General features: G+C 43.5%; 1 protein-coding gene across 1 annotated transcript in view; it reads left to right on the forward strand.

Moving 5' to 3' along the window:
* Positions 1–1,759: 1,759 nt before the first annotated feature.
* bptf (bromodomain PHD finger transcription factor) overlaps positions 1,760–21,787 on the forward strand; it is a 45,629-nt gene continuing 25,601 nt past the window's right edge. The window contains 6 exon segments of the mRNA XM_042342415.1: positions 1,760–2,344; positions 6,509–7,334; positions 12,676–12,896; positions 20,010–20,219; positions 21,069–21,263; positions 21,577–21,777. Coding sequence (XP_042198349.1) covers positions 1,801–2,344; positions 6,509–7,334; positions 12,676–12,896; positions 20,010–20,219; positions 21,069–21,263; positions 21,577–21,777 — 2,197 coding nt within the window. The 5' untranslated portion in view covers positions 1,760–1,800.

A 21,787-nucleotide genomic window follows, 5' to 3' on the forward strand; every position in this document is an offset into this window, starting at 1 on the left:
GTGCTTATCTGTAATTATATCTGCAGAGTTTATGTGTGTGTGTGAAGGGCAGTAAAACGTGTGCACAAGCGTTGGAGAAGATGGGGAGGGGCAAAAGATTGCGGAAAATAAAACAATAAATTGTATTTATATAGCACCTTTCAAATTGGAAGGATGGCCCAAGGTGCTAGACGGTGAAGGGTTTTCACCCAAGCTGGAGGTTGGAGACAAGAGAAGTGGAGGGCAAGGTGGCTAAAGCTGTGGTTGAAAAAGAAGGTCTTGAGATGGGCCTTGAAGGAGGCAAAGGGAGGGGACGAGGCGGTGGGGCTCCACGATGGAATTCCAGAGGTTGGGAGCCGAAAAGTTGAAGGTCCTACCGCCGATGATAGAGCGTGCAGGGCGGGGGACATGGAGCAGACTAGTGCCTACTGAGTGCAGGCAGTGGGCAGGTTGGCCTTACAGGTAGTGCAGAGCGTGACCGGGGAGGGCTTTAGAAGTGAGGTCAAGGATCTTGAACTCAATGCTCTGGGGTGCGGGAGAGCTGCAAAATTCTGAAACGATCGGCGTCTTGATCGGGGAGTGAAGAGTTGGGAAGTCCGTCGAACAGAAGAAGAACGCAGTGCGGAAAATATTTGCAAAGCTTTCTTTCTATTTGCATTCGATCCTTTGGACGGGATTTTTTTTTTGGGGGTGTGTGGGGGGAAAAAAACAAAATCTGAAATGCAAGCACACATACACATACACACACACATGTACAGTGTACTTCTGCAACTACAGCAGGTACTCCAGAGCAATGCCTTTTGGACATGTGCGTTCAGCAAGAGTTTGGGGGGGGGAAGTCCTGGATTTTTTTGTGTGCACAAAAAAATTTTTTTTTTAAAAAATCGGGCATTTAAATGCATAGGTTTACACGGGATCTGATCTGATCTCTGGGGGAGAGGGTCGGTGGGGGGGACGGGTGGGGTGGGGGGGGGGGGGGGTGGGGGGGCGGGGGGGGGGTGGCGTCTTGTCTGTGAACCGCGTTGAAACCGATGGGAAAGAGCGCCGCCCGCTGGTCGGCGGCGGTAGCGGCGGCGGCGGCAGCGGCGCGCGCGGGCCCGGGGAAAGAGGAGGGGGGGTCACGTGAGCGGTTGACTGCTTGACAAAAATGGCGGCGATCCCCGAATACAACATGGATGCCGGAAGATTGGAGTGAAGCGTCGGGTAGGCGAGGGGGAGAGAGAGAGAGAGAGGGAGAGGGAGGGAGGGAGGGTGAGGGAGAGAGAGAGAGAGAAGGAGCCGAGCGGCGGCGAGTTAAGAAGGGGAGAGCGCGCGGCGGCGGCGACTGCTGCTGCTGCCGCCGAGGGAGGGAGTGAGGGAGGGAGTGAGGAAGGGGGCGGCGGAGGAGAGGAGAGAGAGAAAAAAAAAGCAATCTCTTCCCTCTCTCTCCCCCCCCCCCCCACCCCTCAAAAAAAAGAGAGAAAGAGAAAGCCCTCAACACGAACCCTCCGCACACACACACACACGCGCGCGCGAAAAAAAAACACGCAACCGGTCTGAACCCCCCCCCCCCCCCCTCCACCACCCCCCACCTTTTTTTTATGTAAAAGAGAGAGAGAGAGAGAGGGAGAGGGGGGGGTTGGGAATAAAAGGGGTTAAAAGTACCCCCTCTCACCCCCTCCCCCTGAAGCCGCTGAAGCTTTCCCCCCCCCCCTCCCCCCACCCCCCTCCCTCGTTAAAAAAAATATAAAAGTCAGTCAGAGAGAGAAGGAGAGAGAGAGAGAGAGTGAGGGAGGAACTGCGGCGAGAAGTGAGAGAAAAGGAAATTTAAAAAAAAAAAAAATGCGAGGCCGGAGAGGAAGGCCGCCCAAGACGCTCGACGGCTCGGCTCCGGGGGGCCCCGCGGGCAGCCTGAGGTACCGGGCCGGGCGAGGCCGGGGACTGGACAGGCGCGTCAACCACTCGGAGCCGGGCGGCCGAGGCAGCAGGACGCCCCGAGGTAAAGTCGGGAGCCGAGGCAGCGGCGGAGGAGGCGGAGGCGGCGGAGGAGGCGGTGGAGGAGGCGGAGGAGGAGGAGGCCGGGCCCGAGCCGGGGCCCAACATTGCGCGGCGGCGGGAGGCGGCGGCGGCGGCAGATCCCGGAGAGCCGTCAACAAAGTGATCTATGACGACCACGAGAGCGACGAGGAGGACGACGAGAGTCCGGTGTCGGAGGAGGACGAGGATGAGGAGGATTCTCAGGAGAAGAACGAGGAGGACCAGGATTCGGATTACCAGCAGGCCTCCGAGGAGGAGGAGGAGGAGGAGGACGACGACGAGGACGACGACGCGAGCTACTGCACAGAGAGCAGCTTCAGGAGTCACAGCACTTACAGCAGTACTCCGGGTACGGTCTCTTCCCCGACGCGGGGCATTTACCCCCCCCCACCCCACCCCCCCCCCAAAAAAAACGGGGCATTTTAAGTCGTGTGTGGGTTTTTTTTGGGGGGGGGGCGGAGGAGGGAGGGAGGGGGAAAAAAAATCTTGTTGATCATCATAATCTCCCCCCCCCCCCCTCCTCACTTCACCCCCTCCCCCTTTAAAGCCTCCCCAATGCCCGGGGCCTTCGCCATATTTGGTTGCATTGTTTGGAAAGGCACTCTCTCTGGCGAGTCCCGCACACACTCACTCACACACACACACACACACACACACAGCGACGATGGCAGTTGCGAACTATCGAACTGCCCCCCCCCCTCCCCTCTCTCCCCCCCCCCCTCCCCTCTCTCTCCCCCCCCCCCCCCCCCGCAACGCGACGGTGCGTGCAACAGTTGCCCACCGAGAGGAGGCATCTGCAAAAAGTGTGGCTGATCGGGTTACTGTGTGTTTGGTGGTCGATTTCAACCCCCTCCTCCCCCCCCCACCCCCCATCCCCTCCCCTCCCCTCCTCCCCCCACCCACCCCCCCCCCCCCCCCCCCACGACTGCTGTGATGGTCTGAAGTCGAGGTAGTTTGGTATTGGGAGCACTGGTCTTGACTTCCATGTGACTTAAAGTGCAGTCACACACAGTGCGCGTCTTGGGAGAGTGGCGTTTTGAGCAGAGTTTTGTTCCCTGACGACCCCCCCCCCCACCCCCACCCCCCCCCCCCCCCCCCCCGTACGTTGCGGACTTACCTCGGCGACGACCTGGGGTGTCAACGGAGTGGATTTGGACCGTTTTAAACTTTTTTTTAAGATTGGATTTTGTAGTCGTGCCTCCGGTCACGAGCCGGTCTCCCGCGGTTGGTTCCTCTGATCTGTTTCATAACGGTGGCAAGAAATTAATTCTTGAAAACCTTGTTTTGGAGCAGTCTTAGCGATTACCGCGACAACTTGCATTTTTCAATTGCAATTATTAAAAGCGTCCAAAGGAAACAGCCATGGAAAGTAGAAAATGAGCGATGCAAGATGTCACTTATCAGGGTTAAATAAATTGTTTTGCCGTGGGAATTAAAACTACAGAATTTTCTGTTGCTTTCGGTCAAATTCAACCTCCTTGCCTCTTGATGAAACGCAACTGATAACTTTTGGTCTCTCACTTACTTTTCCTGCAAATCTTGGGGTGCACTTTGTGATTTAAGACAGTACAACTTATTTAAAGTTGATCGTTTCGGAAATAATCTAATTTATGAAAAAAATTTCTGGAGAAGGATTGATGCTCATCAACATAACAGTACTGGGACATTTCAACAATGTACATAACCTCAAATTATTCAATGCTTTGTAGTGTCATCCTAGACTATGAGTTCAAGTACTCACATCCTTCTGACTCTGAGGCGAGAGCGTTATCAACCAAACCACATTGATGCGTCACTTGATCAGTGTTTTCATAATAATTCATTTAGGAAGCCAAATGGGAAGAACTTTAATTATTATTGGAGTCAAAAATATATTTTTCAGCTTGCTTAATGGTACTGTTTGTTTAGCCATTATAGATTATTGGACGTTTTACTACTTAACAACTAAAATAATTTCTGGACTTTGACCATGGAACTATTCCAGAGGCTGAATCATTGACCACTTGGGTATTGTGCAGATAGACTTGATTTTATCAAGGTCTGTTTTAGCAATATAGTGATACAGTATGAAAAGCTATGGAAATTTTGACACTTGATTAGGTAAACGAGCAAGGGACTTGTAATATTTACAACCAAGTCTTCAAGTCTGGGACTTTGCTTACCAGTTAGTTTAGATATTACATGTTTGACGATTGAAAGGAGCAATCAAATATTTTAAAGGAACCTGGATGGGTTGATTCCAAGGAAGTAATCTGAACCAGTGGTTTGAATAATGTAATTCCATTTTTTTGCCAATTTTCTTCTCTTTCGTCTTCTGAAGACTTTGATTCCTCCGTGGACAATAGCATGTTTCTGGTACCTCGTCCAAATTATTCATATGCTAACCTGACAGTGAGTGTCCCCAGACTGTTGACTCAGACTCACCGAACCGGTGGGCAACCTAGGTGTCAGGTTCGACTCGCAGCTGTCCTTCCTACCCCACAGTCCCTGACCAGGACTGCCTTCCTCCACCTGATTACACCAGTTCTAGCTAGGCTCCACTGGCTCCCTATTGCCAACCAATTCGATTTCAAGATCCTCACACACATTTTCAAATCCCCTCATGCCCTGGCACTTCCTGATCTCTCCAACCTGCTTACTCCCCAACCTGCTGCCTCTGCTCGACTGGCTCTGGCCTCCTCCATGTCCCTTGTGTCCTTCGTTCCATTATTTGTGGCTACGCTTTCAGTCCTGAAGCTCTGGAACATTCTTCCTCTATCCCTCCGCCTCGCCCCTTCCTTCCCCCATCTTCAGATCGTGCCTTCGACTGTGCCCACGGTCACCTCCCCCCACTCCTCCGTCACCGCTATCACCTGCTGTCCCTCCCCCAGCACGCTCCCCCGGCACCTTCTGTAATCACCCACTGTTGCCTTCTTTTGTCTTGCACCGACAACATCTCTGATCTCGGCATTTTCCACCCCCCACCTAAATTTTTCCTTTTTCTTTCTCCGCCCCCTTCTCCGCTTTTCCTTATAATCTGCTGTCTTCCAACATCCCTCAGTTCTGACAAAAGTTCTGACCTGAAATGTTAACTCATTTTCCTCTTTCCATAGATGCTGCCTGACCTGCTGAGTGGTCCCAGCGACTTCTGTTTTTATCTCAAATACTTTAACCCTGTACTGAATTCCAATTGTGAATAAGAAAGGATATAACTGGCTAGGGTTCTTGACACTGTCTCGTGCTCTCTGCTTGGCAGTGCCACAGGATGGATGTTTAATCAAGGGCAGAATTGAACTTGGTTGTGAAAACTGTTAGCAGCCTTTAAGTACTCACTGGCTAGGATCACATGAAGAATATTTGTGATGAGCTATCAGAGGGCCATTGAAGCCTGTAGAGCCACACTCCATCATAAGTTACTACCTTCAGGAGAGATGAGAGAAAATTGGATGAGAATTTGGGCATGGTTTTGCCCTGGCACTGGCGCACTGCTATCTTGTGCAATGGGTTGTCAAAAGGTGACCATGGGCAGTGAGTGTAAATATCTTATTTCCAGGGTGGCTTGATCCTGATCTTTTTCAGCGTCTACAGATGAACATTTTAAGAAAGAGTTCCTTTGTAGCGATCAAGATCAAATTGTCTTCCTCCCTTGATACTGAGGTTAATTGCAGAGCTCCACTGCTATTCCATCTGAGGTGGCTAACCGAGCACAAGCTAAGAATTGAATCTAGGTCATTCTGGGTTGTATGGGTCAATACATTGTACGTGGTGCATTTAGCATTAAATAATTGGGAGATGCCAGCATCTTGCTACCTGAGTCCATGTGCAATGTGTACTTCAGTGTGGCTGTGCTGTAATTGATTTGGTTCCATGAAGTCGATTTCACCCAATTTTTAAAATAAAAATGTATTGATATTGTCAAGTAGGAGCAGACACCTGCTGTCATCTGGCTGACGAGTGGTTGTTGACAAAAGAGGGAATGGGGAAAGCGAGATGAAATGGTTTGGGGTTGAAAAGTCTTGGCACACAGCAGAGCTCTGAAGTTTTGAGAAATTTGATAAAAACAACTGCTAACTTTACGTTAAATAAATTTGAGGGGGCTCCACGAGTAACAAATTCTCACGATATTGGTAAGTGTTCGAACAATCGCTATCCTCCCTTGAGGGTAAAGGAACTGTCTCATGTCGCACTCAGCAACACAAACAAAGGTTGCGGGTTCGAATACCAGTCTGCGTGCTGAGTCAGATCACACGCCTTGATTAAATCTCTAAAGAACCTCGTAAACAGCAGGCACTTTTACCGGTCATTAATTAAGAGAGGGGTGTAAAGTAATCTAGCGAGCCTTGGAGGAAATTGATCAGAACCACTTTGTGGAGTTTCTGGGGTCAATTATTTGAATGGGATTAATGTGAGTGAAGTAAGGGGGAAACGGGCCTGATTTCCGTGTACATTAATCCCTGGCTGAAATAGTGCTGTCGCTCATATTTGTTTCACAAGTTTATCTGAATCTTACGTTTTCCTATTGCTGTGTTTTCAGGCAGAAAAAGACCTTCAAGAATGCATCGGGTACGCTCTCCGCTGTTTGAGGAAACAGACATTATTCCCCTTAATATTCCCAAATCCTCGGAGGACTTATTGGTGCAGGGTGATGAGCTGTTGAGCATTATAGCTATTTATGAGGTGTTGAGTAATTTTGGAACAGTGTTGCGCCTTTCGCCTTTCCGATTTGAAGACTTTTGTGCTGCACTGGTGGGCCAGGAGCAGTGCACACTAGTTGCAGAGATGCACATTGCTTTACTGAAAGCAATTTTACGAGAAGAGGACTCCTCAAACACCAGCTTTGGTCCTGCTGACTTAAAAGACAGCGTGAATTCCACATTATACTTTATCGATGGGATGACGTGGCCAGAACTAGTACGGGTCTATTGCGAAAGTGACCGGGAATACCATCACGTACTGCCCTACCAAGGAGGGGATCAATATCCATACGGACCAATAGAAAACAAAATCAAAGTTCTCCAGTTTTTAGTGGATCAATTCCTGACAACGAACATTGCCCGTGAGGAGTTGATGTCTGAGGGGGTGATCCAGTACGATGACCACTGTCGGGTTTGCCACAAGCTGGGTGATCTGCTCTGCTGTGAAACCTGCTCAGCAGTGTACCATTTGGAATGTGTCAAACCACCACTCGAAGAAGTGCCAGAGGATGAGTGGCAGTGTGAGATCTGTGTGGCCCACAAGGTGCCTGGTGTATCTGATTGCTTGCCTGAAATCCAGAAAAGCAAGCCGTACATTCGCCACGAGCCTATAGGATACGACCGACACAGACGGAAATACTGGTTCCTTACAAGGAGGATTGTTATGTAAGTAAATTAGCTTAATTCTCGTGGTGTATGTCCTTGTTCTGATGAAAAGTAGTACCCCTATTTTGCCTCTGAGTTAAGTTACTCTGACCGTCATGTCTGCTTATTTTTGTTTAAAAAGATTCTCCAAATGGAGTTTGGGTTTGTGGGACCCAATTGTTTTTCAGTTGAATTGTTGTATGGATCAGTATTGATTTTCCCAAACAATCTTATTTTGCTCTTGAAAGGAAAGGGACTGGAGGGAATAATGGGGATTTTATCCAGAAATGTCATGCTCTCTTTGATGTGACTTGTCTTGCCTTTTGAAACGCATCAACACAATCAATTCCCATTTCACCATTTAAAATGCGTCTCTTTCACATAATTTCGAGGTCTTATGTAGTTGGCTATTCCTCCTGAAGACAAAGTCCATAAACTGCTCGATATATCAATACAGATGTATTGATATATCAATGTAAAAACAATCTAGCTAAACTTTATGCAGCCAGAGGAAGAGAATTCTAACAGTAAACCAGCCTGAAGTTTGAATTGGCAACTTCCTATCTGGGGGAGTTTAGGCCCAATGCTGCACCATGTCTGAGTAGCTGATACTGCACTAATTGGCAGTGAAAGGCTGTGAGCCCAATAAATGGATCAGGATTATTACTGTTCAGAACAGGGGGCGCCCGCGTTTTTGACAAATTAAAAATTACCTGATTCATTTACGTAGGGCCGGGCTGCTAGTTAGTTACCAGTTTCTTGGAGTTTGCATTGGAAGGAACGTCAACTAACACCATACACAACCCTAACTTCTGAACTCTGAAAGTTGTTATTGTAGTATTTTCAGAATTCTCCCTCATTTGAGAAGTGCTGATGCTTGAAGATATTGGGTTTTGAGTGTCTGGTGTTTAGTTTTTTTGCTACAGCTGTGCACAGTATTGCAATGGTATTATCGAACCATTGTTATTTCAGATAGTATTTGCAGTTCAATATTTGAAGAAGCTTTAATCCAGCTGCTTCTGTTGGAAGAATTGTTACAGAACATAGTTCAGCCTACCTGCTCTAATTAGTAAAATACTGTTAAGCAAACAGGATACTGGTGCGACAAGTGGGGATGACTTGAAAGTTAAAGCAGTGACGATATTTAGATCTTTATCTGCCTAATGTATAGATGTTGCCTTGATCTGAGTATTCACCTAACCTTTTGTATAAATTGATATTTTTGACTATTCCTATGAGAAATAGATTGATTGATCTATCTCCCTTATGCTGTACTCTATTCTTCCCCTCACATGAAATTGAAAAACAGTTATCAGTGAGAATCATTCCTCTTTTTAATGATAAATGTCCAGATTTGGCATAGCTACTAGGAGTAAAATAAACAGAGATCCCATGATAAGGAAAGCGCCAACTGTTACCCAGATTAATTGGATATTTATTTTGTGGCTCTATGTGAGACCATATAATCTTGTATTTTGATATAGCACCTTTCACATCAGTAGGATGTTTCAAAGTGCTTCACATGATTTTAGTGTGAAGTATAGTTACTTTTTTTTGTAAGTGAAAGCGGAACTCAATTTATGCACGACAATGTCTCACAAACAGCCATTATCAACCAAATCTATCTGGAATTGTGTTGGCCAGGACACCAGGAAAGACTTCTCTCCCCCCCCCCCCCCCCCAAGTGGTGCCTTGGGATCTTTAAGATCCACATGACAGATGGGACCCCAGTTTAAAGTTTCATTCAAAAGCATGGCACCTCCAACAATGCAACACTCGCCCAGCTCTGAGTATGAGCTTAAAGTCCCACGTTGGACTTCAATCCACAACCTTCTGACTCAGAGGCGAGGGTGCTATCACCTGAACCAGGCTGACTTCAACTTGGCAGAGGTTTGACATCCACTGCTGCCTGGCACAGCTCCCCCTACGAATTCCTAAAGGGGTGTAAATCAAGCCCTCTGGAGTGCGTTCTAAAACTAACACAGTTTCGGGTAAAGCAATGAGTCTCTTCATTGTTTCTGCTTTACTTGGAAATTGCTTAACAATTACCAAGTAAAGCTCTATGCTTCAAAACGGTTCAGAAAAATTCTTGCCAGGTACGAGAACAATATAGGTAGTTTTAACATTTAAAAGGCTTTCAAATTTAGCCCAGCCCAATGTAATTTACATGGCTATTTAATTTCGAACGGCTGTAGTTACGATAGAAAACTGAAATAGCTGCATGTAGGGGTAGAGCTCAACCCGGTGGATCAGTTTAGTTGACAGCTCAGAATAAAAGCTGTGTTTGGCATAACAATGTCTGAACTGTTTTTGTGCAGATTTTTGCCTTTCACAAATGCTATATTAATTCTGGAGTTTAAAATGGTAAACGTTGCGCAACTTGTTGCAGATTAGTCTATCTGCGTTGAGTATTTGTGAACAGGAGGCGAGTTCGACACTGAATTTGAAAAGTTGCATATTTTTAAAAATTAAAACGTGAGATCCTTGAACCTTTTATCAAAGACAAGTCTGTAAATTTTCATCAGAGTAACACAGGATGTTGTTCCGTGCGTAATTAGAGCTGTAAATGTGACCTAAGTGTACAATTGGGGTTTTAACCACAATTCTAGCTTGCCAGTACGCAGTTTTAAATCTCTTGATTTGAAATTGACAATATCAGCATGCCCCAAACCGTGCAAACTGTATTGCAAGGAGGAACATGGTATTACCTGGAGGGTGGGGAAGGTGTGAGGAAACAGTAGCAACGTTAGTTATAGAACCTTATCAACAACGTGATAAGGTGCTGTATCAAACGCAAGTATTATTATTTATATCAAGCTCCCCTACTCAACCCCGACTAGTTATTTTCTGTCAGTCAGAAGTACAAAAAACAGTCGTCTCATTTGGGTCTCGCTAACTTTGTCAGGTCATCCAGATCTGTGCTCATGGACCAAATTAAATAACTAGTTTTATACCTCAACTGGCCCATTTTATTACATAGTGCATAATTCCACAGCTGGAACATTTTTCCCGAAAGAGCAGTGGAAGCCAGGACTCTTGTTATTCTGGAAGGGTGAAATCAAATTAGTCAAAGGCCTTTCTTCATCCAAACCTCCCGAGTGACGTTTGTGATATCTTCCCAAGCCTGGGTTTCTCTATCAAAAAAACAAACAGTTATTTGTAACAAAGTCTCAAGCCCTGAATTAATCTCATTTCATTTGCAATGTTCTCGAGATGCTGCCTTTGTTGATGACTGATTCACGTTCCTCTAATGCAAGGGGCCATTGTTAATAAGTAAAAGCCATAGCAATAATTGTTGGCAGGCTGTCTGACCGTGGTGATGTTATAGTCGATCGAGTCCTCATCGTATGTCCCACACGTGCACTTTTCACCAGGGGCCGAAATTTCTCTCCCTCCCATGAATTTCCATCTATGCCTAATGTTTGGAAGATGTAGTTTGCTTTATAAACTGGCTTAAATTGTCAACCCCACAAAGCTCATCTGTTACCGGTTTGCAAACTGGATTGCTGCTTCCAAACTACATGGTCGAGGAAAAAACCCTGCTGAACTTTGTTGCTCCCAGTGTGGGCATGTCCCAAATGGCATCAGTGGACTGTCAACCACCTAACTGACAGAGAAGGTAGTCCACTGTTGGCTGCAGTACAGTGCTCTTTATAGGTAGCAGTTTTTTTAGAGCAAAAAAATAATTATTAAGATGCAAAGGAATATGTTCTTCATCAAGGCTTTCATCTACACTAATGTGTTCCTCCAATTTACTGTACAAGCTGCCAACAAAGGGTTCTCTGTATTGTTGTATTCCTCTAAGTAATAATAGGGTAAATTATTTTACTTGCAATGGACCGTTTCCAAAAATTGAGGTATTTATGTTAACAATGCATACAGTTGCAAAACAAAATCCTTGGTACACCAAATGTCACAACAAGTATAAGAGGCTTTATTTAAAATATAGTTAATTTGGTTTATTAAGCACATTGATTCTGTTTTCCATCTATTGAGAAAGTTAGATGAGGGGCCCAAGGTCTATATGGCCATACTTTCTAATTGTGGCAGTTTAATAAATGTATAATGCACGATTGAAGACATCATCAGCGATGGAGACTGTGAACGGTAACCCTGTGGGTGGGTGCTTATTGGGTTCGGGGCAGAGAAAGAAAAGATAGCATGAGGACTGAAAAGCTCAGTATTGGTGCAGTGGCACAATTTGGCAGTCTGGATGCTAATGTGCAATATTTCCTGTGGAGGAGCACACTGACTATCCTTGTTCAAGTTTCAGCAGAGCAGCTCCAGCTGAGTAGAGAATTGGAATGCAGTATATTTTTGCTAAGCTTCTGGCTTCCTCCACCGCCCGCCCCCCCCAAAAAAAAGGTCTAATTTCTGGAATACTTCATGTCCAAAGTTCTATGCTATTTGGATTTGTGATCGAAACTTGTTTTCTGAAGTGGTTCAAGATTGGTACCTATACTCAGTCATTCATGACTTGTGTTTTGTTGGGGGGTGGAGGAGATGGGTGGAAGAGGAGGTCTGATGAAAGCTTCATTGAAGTGTCGCAAAGATGGAACAAAATGTAAAAACGCACTATATAATTCTCTGCTGTAAATAGATGCATCTCGGTTACTGGATTGCTTGAGGTTGCATTGATGCTCCTTAAAAGCATTGTTAAGATGATGCCGAGTGCTGTTTTGTTCTAATCAATGTGGTTATGAAAAAGACTACTGGAGCATTGGAAAGGAGTCAGAGATGACACTGTCTTAAAATAATGAAAAGAGCTTGGAGGAGTTGTGTATGTTTGGGAAGAGGAAAAAAACATGAACAGGATCCAAACTGTTTGGATGAGAAATGGAATAAATTGGTACTGGAAGAAGGCTCACCAATTCGATCTTAAATTTTGGATTATGCTGCCATCTGGTGCAGTGAATGCAGATTTGATCATATCATTTCATAAAAAGAAATGGGGACTGGAGATCTCTAGTGGGATAATAGCGACCCTCGTTTAGGAGGTGAAAATTCAGCATGGCTTGTCTTTGGTAATCAGTATGCAAACAGGGATTGAATCTGGCATGCTCCTGGTCTGTATAGCTTCGTTCCACACAGTGTGATACATTGATCAATTGGGCCACTTGAGGAGTTGAGAGACGGGGAAATATTTAATCATTTTTGTCGTTTGAGTAAAATAAAAACATGTGTGCCTTTGAGCGTCCTCCCGACGTGAAAGGGGTTCTATAAATGTAATTTTGTTGTTGTTTGAGGTCACTACTTATTTTGTACTGATATTATTTCTCTTCTTGCTTGGCTTCCACAGTATTTAGTAACAACAGCCTGAAATCAGAGTTGTTTACAAAGCTTGGTCTCTTTTGCTTTTCAGTGAGGAAGATGAAGATGAGACGGATAAGAGAGTGTGGTACTACAGCTCAAAGATGCAGTTGGCTGAGCTCATTGAAAGCCTTGACAAAGAATACTGGGAATATGACCTCTGCAAGATACTTGAGGAAATGCGGGATGAAATACATCGGCACATGGACGCTACTGAGGACCTCACCAATAAAGTTCGTGGCAATAACAGATCTTGTCTAAGTGCAATTAATGGTAAGTTGATACAAAGAGATCTAATGACATGTGGCAAGACGCTTTTGTAGATATGATGAGAATGCTTGACGGTGGTTTATTATGGCACCTCTTACAGGAGTAAGAGTAAGGCTTCTGAGGCAACTTTGTTTTTTTTCCATTGAAGTACGGAAGAGTGGCTGCAGTAGTAACGGTGGGATTCAAAACCATTCTCCTGAAGGCACTGTTGTTCTATTTCCCAGAATAAAAAGAGGATGGTCTGTTTTGTTCTTTAATAAAGGTGTGTTCCATGGTTTCTGAAGGAATCCAGTGACTTGCGAACGGCAAAGTTCTTGCAACAAAGGTTCCAGGGATTTTTTTGTGTCAAAATTTCCATTGTTTTTAATGGCTTATCACCGGGTATTGTGTTACCCTGTCTTATTTCAACACCATTTTGGCCACCACAGTCAGTTTCACAGCCAGCAAATTCACGAAACTTTGAGGTTAGCAGTTTATAATGCAAAGTGAGCAAATGGTAGAACTAGCACATATTTTAATTATCTTTATCCAATATGTGATGTGTTGTTGAATGACAAGTGTACACTTTAAATGTTCAAGCATCTGGGGTCTCTACACGTTAAGCTGCTTCTCTGGATCAATTTTGATTAGGTATTTAGACTTTTAATTCTTAACATTTCTGCGCGGGTTTAATGGTTGAATGCATCGGTGTCATAGAACACTTAACCCTTAGAGTCTGGTAGATCTACAGACACTCCTGACTCTGGGCCAATCAATTCTGTACTTGGTATTCTGTAAATAAATTCAGTAGTAAAGCTGTTCAAACTGGACAGATTTACTCTGCAATACCTCAAAAAGGTTGTAAGAAAACAATCTGCTCACTTGGTAATTTTTTTCCTTTGATTTTTCTCCTTCTCATATTCTCTGTCTTTCATTCATTTCAACTAATTTTACTCTTTAAACTACCCTAACTTTGTTTTGTAGGTGTTTTGCATTGCCTGAAAAAAGGCTTGTTTAAATATAAATAAATAAACAGTTTTGTAGTCAATAAAAGGCTGAATGACTGAAGATTGAACAATCCTCAACAGAAATGCAACTGTTAATTCAGTGCATCTTTTGTATTGTTAAAGGGTGAAGTGGGTGCTGCGATTGAGTAAACTTGTCATTGCCTCCCAAGATACAAGCAGCACCCAGAGCAGTGAATACACTTCACACTCGGGGTTAATGCCCAAAGAAGCATTTGTACAGAATTTTGCCCATATTGCTAATTATTTTCTAAATAGTACTAGCTTAGTTCCAGCATATTCATAGGTATGTTTTTACGAGAGCTGTAAATGATTCAAGTGAATAATACTATGTGACAAAGTCATGTTCTGTTAATCTTTTATACAAAATTTGCCCCTTTTGATTCGCTGTCCTACATATGATTTTGACGTGGACTGGATGTGGTTGCTTTGTTGACCACTTTTTGCATTTTACTATGGTCTGTGGTATGTCATATGGCATTTAGTGACTAGGCAAACCTGAGTGCAGACCTTTGCCAATACCCAACCACAACCAGCTGCTGGCTTTCTGCTAGTTTTGTTTTCCCTTTGCAAAACCCTGACTTGTGCCGAGACACAGTTCCACGGAGCTGCCAGGCAGACCCCTGGCCTTTACGTAAGCCTAGACTGAGAACACCAACAAGGCCGATGAGTTGTCACTGCCAAACCTGCTCATGTTCTCACCCAAGGTCTGCATTTGCAACAGAGATCACTGGGTAGTAATTGGGAGCAGGAGTTTCCCCTTCAAGACCAACAACATAGAGACTGATGTTGTAACTCAATTGCTGCCTCAGCTAACTCAACCCATATTAAAAATTGAGCTAGAGGCTTTATGTGTCTATTGCTGTTTCATATTAGTGAGTGCCTTTACCGACTCAGCCTTCAAAGTTCGAGTTCCTGACTTGTATGTTTTATTGTTGCCCAACACAATTTGGCATCTCGCTGTGTGGAGAGTCCAGGGGAAAGAACCTGTATTCTTTTGAACCTCAAGCTTCACGAACGGGGCCGCATTTTTTTTGTCTGTTAATTATTTTTAGTCTGTGGAATTATTTGCTCATCATACGTTCCTCCAGGAAAGTATCCAGCAGTATATTTTTAATTGGAGAACAGAAAATGTACACATGGCTTCTCATAACAATGTCTAGTGAACACTGATTAATGACTGGTCTGTAGTCATAATACCAAAAGCAAGTTTTACAAGGGGCGTGTTATGTGGGTGTTTCCTGCATTAAATAGGAATCATTTACCAATACTTGTGGCAGTAGAATTAGTGGTAGATTGTGCAATAATACATTGGGCCTTGTTCGACAGCTTTTTCTCCTTTGCCAGCCACCAGAAAGACATGAGACACAAAAACACTGCAATTAATGCCACTTGTTGGACAAGGTTATTTCATGCTGGGTAATCTAGTGGCAGAGTTTGCTTTTCTGACTTCCTGTAATGCTCCCATCAAGCAAATGGATGAACCTTGACTAAATCAGGTGATGAAAGCACTTGCAGCGATGTGGTGCAATGGGACAAACTGCCCTGATTGTGGCTAATCGTCAAGTTCTGAATGTAACTGCCCTCAACCAACCTGTTTTCACATCCATTGAATACAATTTAAAGCAGCAGCACAGTTGGTGCAAACAAATGTCGACGACAACAGATTACATTTTATAGAGCCTTTCACGTCGGGAGGATGTCCCAAGGCACTGGACATTGAAGGATTTGAACCTGAGCTGGGGTTTGGGATCTGGAGGGTAGGAGGATGACCAAAGGCGTGCGAAGAACTCATTATTTTCCATAAACTTTCTATGTTAAAATGTGATGCTTGTGTGTGTGTTTTCCTGAATTGATGTTTGGTAGGATATTTCCTATTTTAAAAATAAGAAAAGAAGCTCTGGAAAATTGCACTTTCAAAGCCCCATAAGCTCCTTGGGATAGAATAGCACCGAACAGTCTTCCTAGGGTTAATGAGATGGGTTATATTCCTGTGGTATCAATGATGTATTGTGTATGGTTTGCTGTCTGTGGTCCTGCCCTGAATTATCTTTCACTGTCTTTATGGAGGAATATTTGAGCGTGTATTTTGTGGGGACAATGCTCAAATGGGTTTGTTACAAAATGTTGGGGATTCCCAATAAAACACAGAATCAGTGTAGTCGTGTTTGTTATAGCTGCTGAAGGGCAGGGCACTGCTGTGCTGTTTTTCCACTTATTTATTCATTACTTTTTTTGGCTGTGTTTCACACTTTTTCACACTTGCCTTCACTCCGTTTCTTAATTACTTTTCTTTCTCATCCTAATCTTCTCTCATTCCCCCCCCCCCCCCCTCTTAAAATAATAGATTTTTTGTAGGGTTTTTGCTATCTATAGCTCTTTTTCCCCCTCCCCTTACACTTAGGTTTTAACAGGTTGGGAGGATTGGTGAAAGCTTGTAAGCTGCTGCAAGATAGTATGGAACCTTACACTTCCACTCTTGTAGGCACATTGAGTAGCCTGCAAATCATGTTTATCACAATAAAACATTCAGTCAGGGGACTCTTGTCAAGTAGCACAAAACAGTGGCAACAACTCCTTATGATGAGGAGCAGAGGATTGGCTGAGGTTTTGCTTTCATTTCTGTCTCCTTTGTTACTATTCTTCTTCCCCCCCCCCCCCCATAAAAGCACGCAGCAGTGGATTTTTAAACTGATTTTTGGCACAAGTGAACTAGCAGGGTTATTTAGCTTTGAGTACTTTGATCAATAATGGATATAAAACTCAGCCTGAGGTGCTAACTACAAGAAAAACATATAGGAGCCTCTGAAGACATTAGAAAGCATTTCTGACTATTGCCAGCACTATTACAATGGTATTGAAATTCTCATTTTTTTCATTAAACTCCTGGAAACCAATACCCAGTGGAATTCCCTTATGCAGCAACAGCATTAACTTGTGTTTATAGAACGCAGAATGGGTGTCTCGAATCACTTGACGGAGATGATTGAAGCAGGAAGGATAATTGTAAGATATTGGAGTGAGGTATTCAAGAGGCACAATAAGTGAAAGGGCATAAAGATACTGGCTCCCAACTGGAGAAAGCCAAAACAGGTGTGTGTGTGTGGTTGGGGGGAAGGAGATGCATTTCAGGATTTTAATTGTTGCATTTATAGTCGTCAAGGAAATAAAACTGAACTTGGCCGTATGCAACACGTAATATTGGTATGGAAACGTCTGCCACAAAAATGAAGAAAATGTTAAAAATGTTGGCCGGTTTGGATTCAGATACTGCTTAGTGGTCAAACAGCACATAACTGTAACTGGCCCACTCCGATACGATGGGAATCTAACTGCAAAATAAAAGTTCCATTCATTTCTACTGAACCACCACAGCAAACGCAATAATACTCCCCCCACTGATGGATATTTTAATCTCTTTATATGGGTCAATTAATTTAATTGTTTCAGTGTTTCCACACATTTCAAATAAAACAAGAGGTGCATGAAGTAGTAATAGATTTGTGGCAAAGACAACATGTTGCTTATTCATGTGTAGGTAATGCACTTCATCAAGCACGCGGGTTGGTTATACTTTTTTCTGGGATGCCTCGCTTGGTCATATTGGAGACGTCACTAAAAGAAAGTAGTGCCTATTCGAGGCTCCACTATATTTTCCAGTGAACGAGCTTTCTCCACCTCCCACAGCCTTTTTTGTAAAACCAAGCTGACATGAATCTGGAGTAGCAATCAGTGTGATGTACGGGGTGGGAGTAACCTGAAAAGTGCTGACGCTGGTTTCAATGAGGAGTAGTCAGACACAAGAGGTGGGAAAAGTATCATCTTTCATGACTCAAGATTTTTTTAATGTATTTGTGTTCAGTTGAGGAAGGTTCTTGTTGACTAACTTGATGAATCCTGGTTGGGTTACAATGGGACCATATTACACTGCTGTAATCTGAGCTCTTTTAACATAAAAAAAATCCTTGTGGTTCTGTGTCTTGACTCATGCCCAACAGCGCAAAAGACCGACCGGTATGCTTGAATTTCTTAAGTGTGCAGTAATTCAATGAGCAAGAAGAACTCTTGAGGCATCTCAAAGATTGTTGTAATAAAAGTTGCAACTCGGTTAAACAGCTTCTCACTTGAACCTTTTTTATTCTGAATGTGGATTCCTCTTTCACTTTCTCCCCCCCAAAATAAAATGTCGAGTGAGAAATTAATTTCACTAAAGTGGATAACAGTAAATATACAATAATACAGTCAATCCTGGTAACTCAACCCTAGCTTAACTTGTCATTAGCACTTATGTCATTATGCTGCCAATATTTATTTATGTATTTATACACCTGCCTAACTCACCACTCCTGATAACTAGTCACTGAGGCCTCTTCCCCTGGGAGTGATGAGTTATCAGAAGTTTATTGTATCTAAGTAGCGCTTTTCACATAGAGTATCTCTAAACACTTTAGAAAATGAGACTGATGTGAAATAAAGTGAATAGCTCTGTAATGAGAACAAACAGTGCACGAGAAAGAATCTCATGAGAAGTTAAGACGGGGAGATAGATGGTTCTGTATACTCCTGCCTAAAACTGATATTGTATTACTGTACAACCAATACATACCCGTTTTAAAATGATCCTGTGTACATAAACTTCAGCTTTGGAATAAATATTAACCTGCTTGCGCGTGTACAGAACAAATAAGTGGCCAAGGACAGATCCCTGAGGAATTCTCAAACTGAGGCAGGTCAGATCCACAACCTGGAATACAACTTCTGATATTGATTGGAAAGATAGGAGGAAAATTGCTTTTATTTTACCAAGACCTCTGGCACAAGAAGTCTGAGACGGCAATTTGCAGCGATTCCCAAACACAGCATCTGTCAAGCAGCCTAATCCGTGTCTAAGTACATGTGAAAGTGGTTGAGCAGCGTAATAGCTGGAAATTAGACTGAAGCACCTTTTTAATTGGATCTTTCCTCTGGGGGAAAGAATATAATTGCTGATGTACATGTGTTTTGGTAACCTATAGTATATATGTAGGTTTGAGGAGTGAAGGCATATGAGTAATTAATGAATTAATCCTTGCATTTGATAAATGCTAATTGCGTTGAAATATCCCGAAGCGTTCCATATAATGATTTACTCTGGAGTGTAGTGACTGTTATATAGCGAAGCTCACAGCTAACTTGCCCCAGCAAAATCTCGTAAACCGTAATAAGATGAACGAGTGCCAGGCAAAGTTACATGTCAAACAGTGACGTGGAACTTGAACCCATAACTTTCTGACGCAGTGTTTGAGTGCCACTGAATCAAATTGTCTGTGTTACTCGGGTGGGGTGGGGAGGAAGGAGAAGAACAATATTAAGAGCTTGAGTCTAATTAGTATTGGGTGTTAGGCATTTTGGATGCCGCATGAAGTCTGCATTGAGCCAAAGATGACAAAGTTGACTACTTATGCTCTCCATTGAACGTGACCTGGCCAGTACATGCAGCTCCATTGTAGAATTTAGCTGGAAAATAGTCTGAACGGTATTTCTGAAGTACTGAAAACGAGTAATTGTTTATCACAATTTCTTTGGTAAGGGCCAGGCTCGAAACGTTAACCTGTTATTGTGTGTTTGATGTGCATTTTCATAATTCTCTCTGACTATATTATTGCTATTCTTCCACTTTCTCTCCTTGCCCCCTAAACCCCTATGTAATGCAGCTCTAAAACCAGACATTGGAGGGAGCTCCGACCTGGGCTCTTCTAGTTTTCATCATTTTGTCACCCCAAGTACCTGGATACGTTTGGGAATATGGTAGTTGGAAGGGAGGGTGCTTTTGAGTGCTTTAGCAAGATGTCCCATTACACTATCTAGGCACAAGAGGCTTAAAATTCCACCTTGTGCTAGCTTGCAAGACCACATTGACCATGTTGTCCAAAAACTTGAAATTATGTAGAACCATGGAAATTCTTAAATTCAGTCTTCAGACAGTTTTGGATGCAATTTTTCCTTTGTTCTTCAAAAGAATTGCCTTCCAAATTGTAATCTTTTCTATTAATTGATGTTTAGCATCAAATGCTGGAGATCATGTTCTTATTACGTGAGGAACCGTAACAACCGTTTGCGTTCTTTACCTCAGAGGAGATTCTGGAGCGGCAGAAAGCAAAACAAGAAGTGGAGATGGAGGAGATCAAACGAAAAGCAGCAGAAGAGATGGAAAAAGCCAGGAAAGATGCTGTGGACAATGGCCAAGTGGAGCCTGAAACAAGCGAGAAAATATCAGAAGAGCAATCTGAGGACAAGGATAAGATGCAGACTGATGAACATCCTCAGAAGGAAGGCACGGAAGGTAAATGGTGCTTAGAAACCTTGAAGCTGGACAAAGCTATTGATCAGCTAGGATTTTAAATTACTTCACAGCCTTCTAGATTTCAAGAAATTATGATTGCATGAAAATTTCTGTCCTTGATCTTAAATGTCTTGCAACCAAATATCCTACTGCAGAATCTTCACATCAGACTTAAGATTTGAAACCAGGTTACAGTTGTTATGCTGCTGTTAGTTTTGAATTTTATCTACATAGCCGTTTTAAAAGCCAGTACTGGAGTCAGGAAGGAATCAGAAGTTTCTTACTCAAATTACAGAAAGAATTTACATCGTTACCTTTTTGTAATTGAAGTTGAAAATCACATCCGAGGCATTGAGCCTGGAGTTGAATTTAATATTTTAATTTGTTTGCTTTGTGGAACCATGAAGCTGAAGCTTTCATTCGTGTACGGCAACGTAAATACAGTATATATCATGCCAACCAGTTGCTAAATGGGAATACGGTGGTGCATTAAACTGAGTGCCAGCCTAAGGAAAATGGGCACTCCTATCAAAGTGCACCCTGTCACTGCTTGAACCAGATTTAAACAGTTATAAATCAATGAAAAGCTGTTTTAAAGTTAGTTTTATGCACTGTTCCAAGGTCGACATGTTAGCAGGATGAAGTGCATGTAACCCATTGTTTTTATGTACATTTTAATTACCCATTTGCCCTCTTTCCTTGCATTATAAGGTGGCATGCCCGATACTCGTTTCTTGTCAGATGTTTTGTTCAAGTATGACACTGACTTGTGTAAAAATTCTTGCTGTTTTAAAATACAGCCAGGGACCTATTCAAAAGATAGTCCTTGTGTTCTGCGTTTCACTGTAGACTCCCCGCCTAGCGGAGATAACCATAACTCTGAAAGCTCAGACACATCCAAGGCTGATGGCAGGGGCCAAAATCCTACTGCAGAGGAAAGTAGTCCTTCCCCAGGGAAGAGCACTGGAGCGGGTGAGGTGGCAGCTCCTGACCCCGAGCAGCTGGCAGAGGAGAAGAAACCGTCCGTCAAGTTGGATAGCACAGGTACACAGGGCCATTCATCACACCACTGTGAAGCATTGCAGTTCTTTGCTAGAAATGGATTGTTTTTTCGGAGAATGAACTGGCAGCTTTTAATATATGCAACCAGCAAGTCAATGTTCCAACGATTCCCATTATTTGAACTGAGCTTTTTTTTTCTGGTTGTAAGTGCATGGCAGACTCCATCTAGATATCTGCTTCTCTTGCCTGTTCAAACTGAGGTTGACATAGTTGTCTTTCTCTAAGTGAGAAAGTTCTATTAATTGTTTTGCCTTCCAGGGTACCAATGTTTATTCAATTTTTTCGATTTCTATAGAAAATGCAACGATTTCTACTGATGCCTCCACGTCCACTTCCACCACAACACCAACCACGTCACTGTCGCAGGTCACTGACGAAGGTGTTAATGATTTGCCCAGTGAGAAATCTACTCAGGATGCCAATACTAAGTCAGCTGAGGACACAGAGAATTTGGAAGGGTCCTCACAGTTTTCAGGGAATGATCAGGAAGACGCAGGTGAACTTCC

This window comes from Callorhinchus milii, unplaced genomic scaffold (assembly GCF_018977255.1).
Source record: "Callorhinchus milii isolate IMCB2004 unplaced genomic scaffold, IMCB_Cmil_1.0 Scaffold20, whole genome shotgun sequence".
NCBI lineage: Eukaryota > Metazoa > Chordata > Chondrichthyes > Chimaeriformes > Callorhinchidae > Callorhinchus > Callorhinchus milii.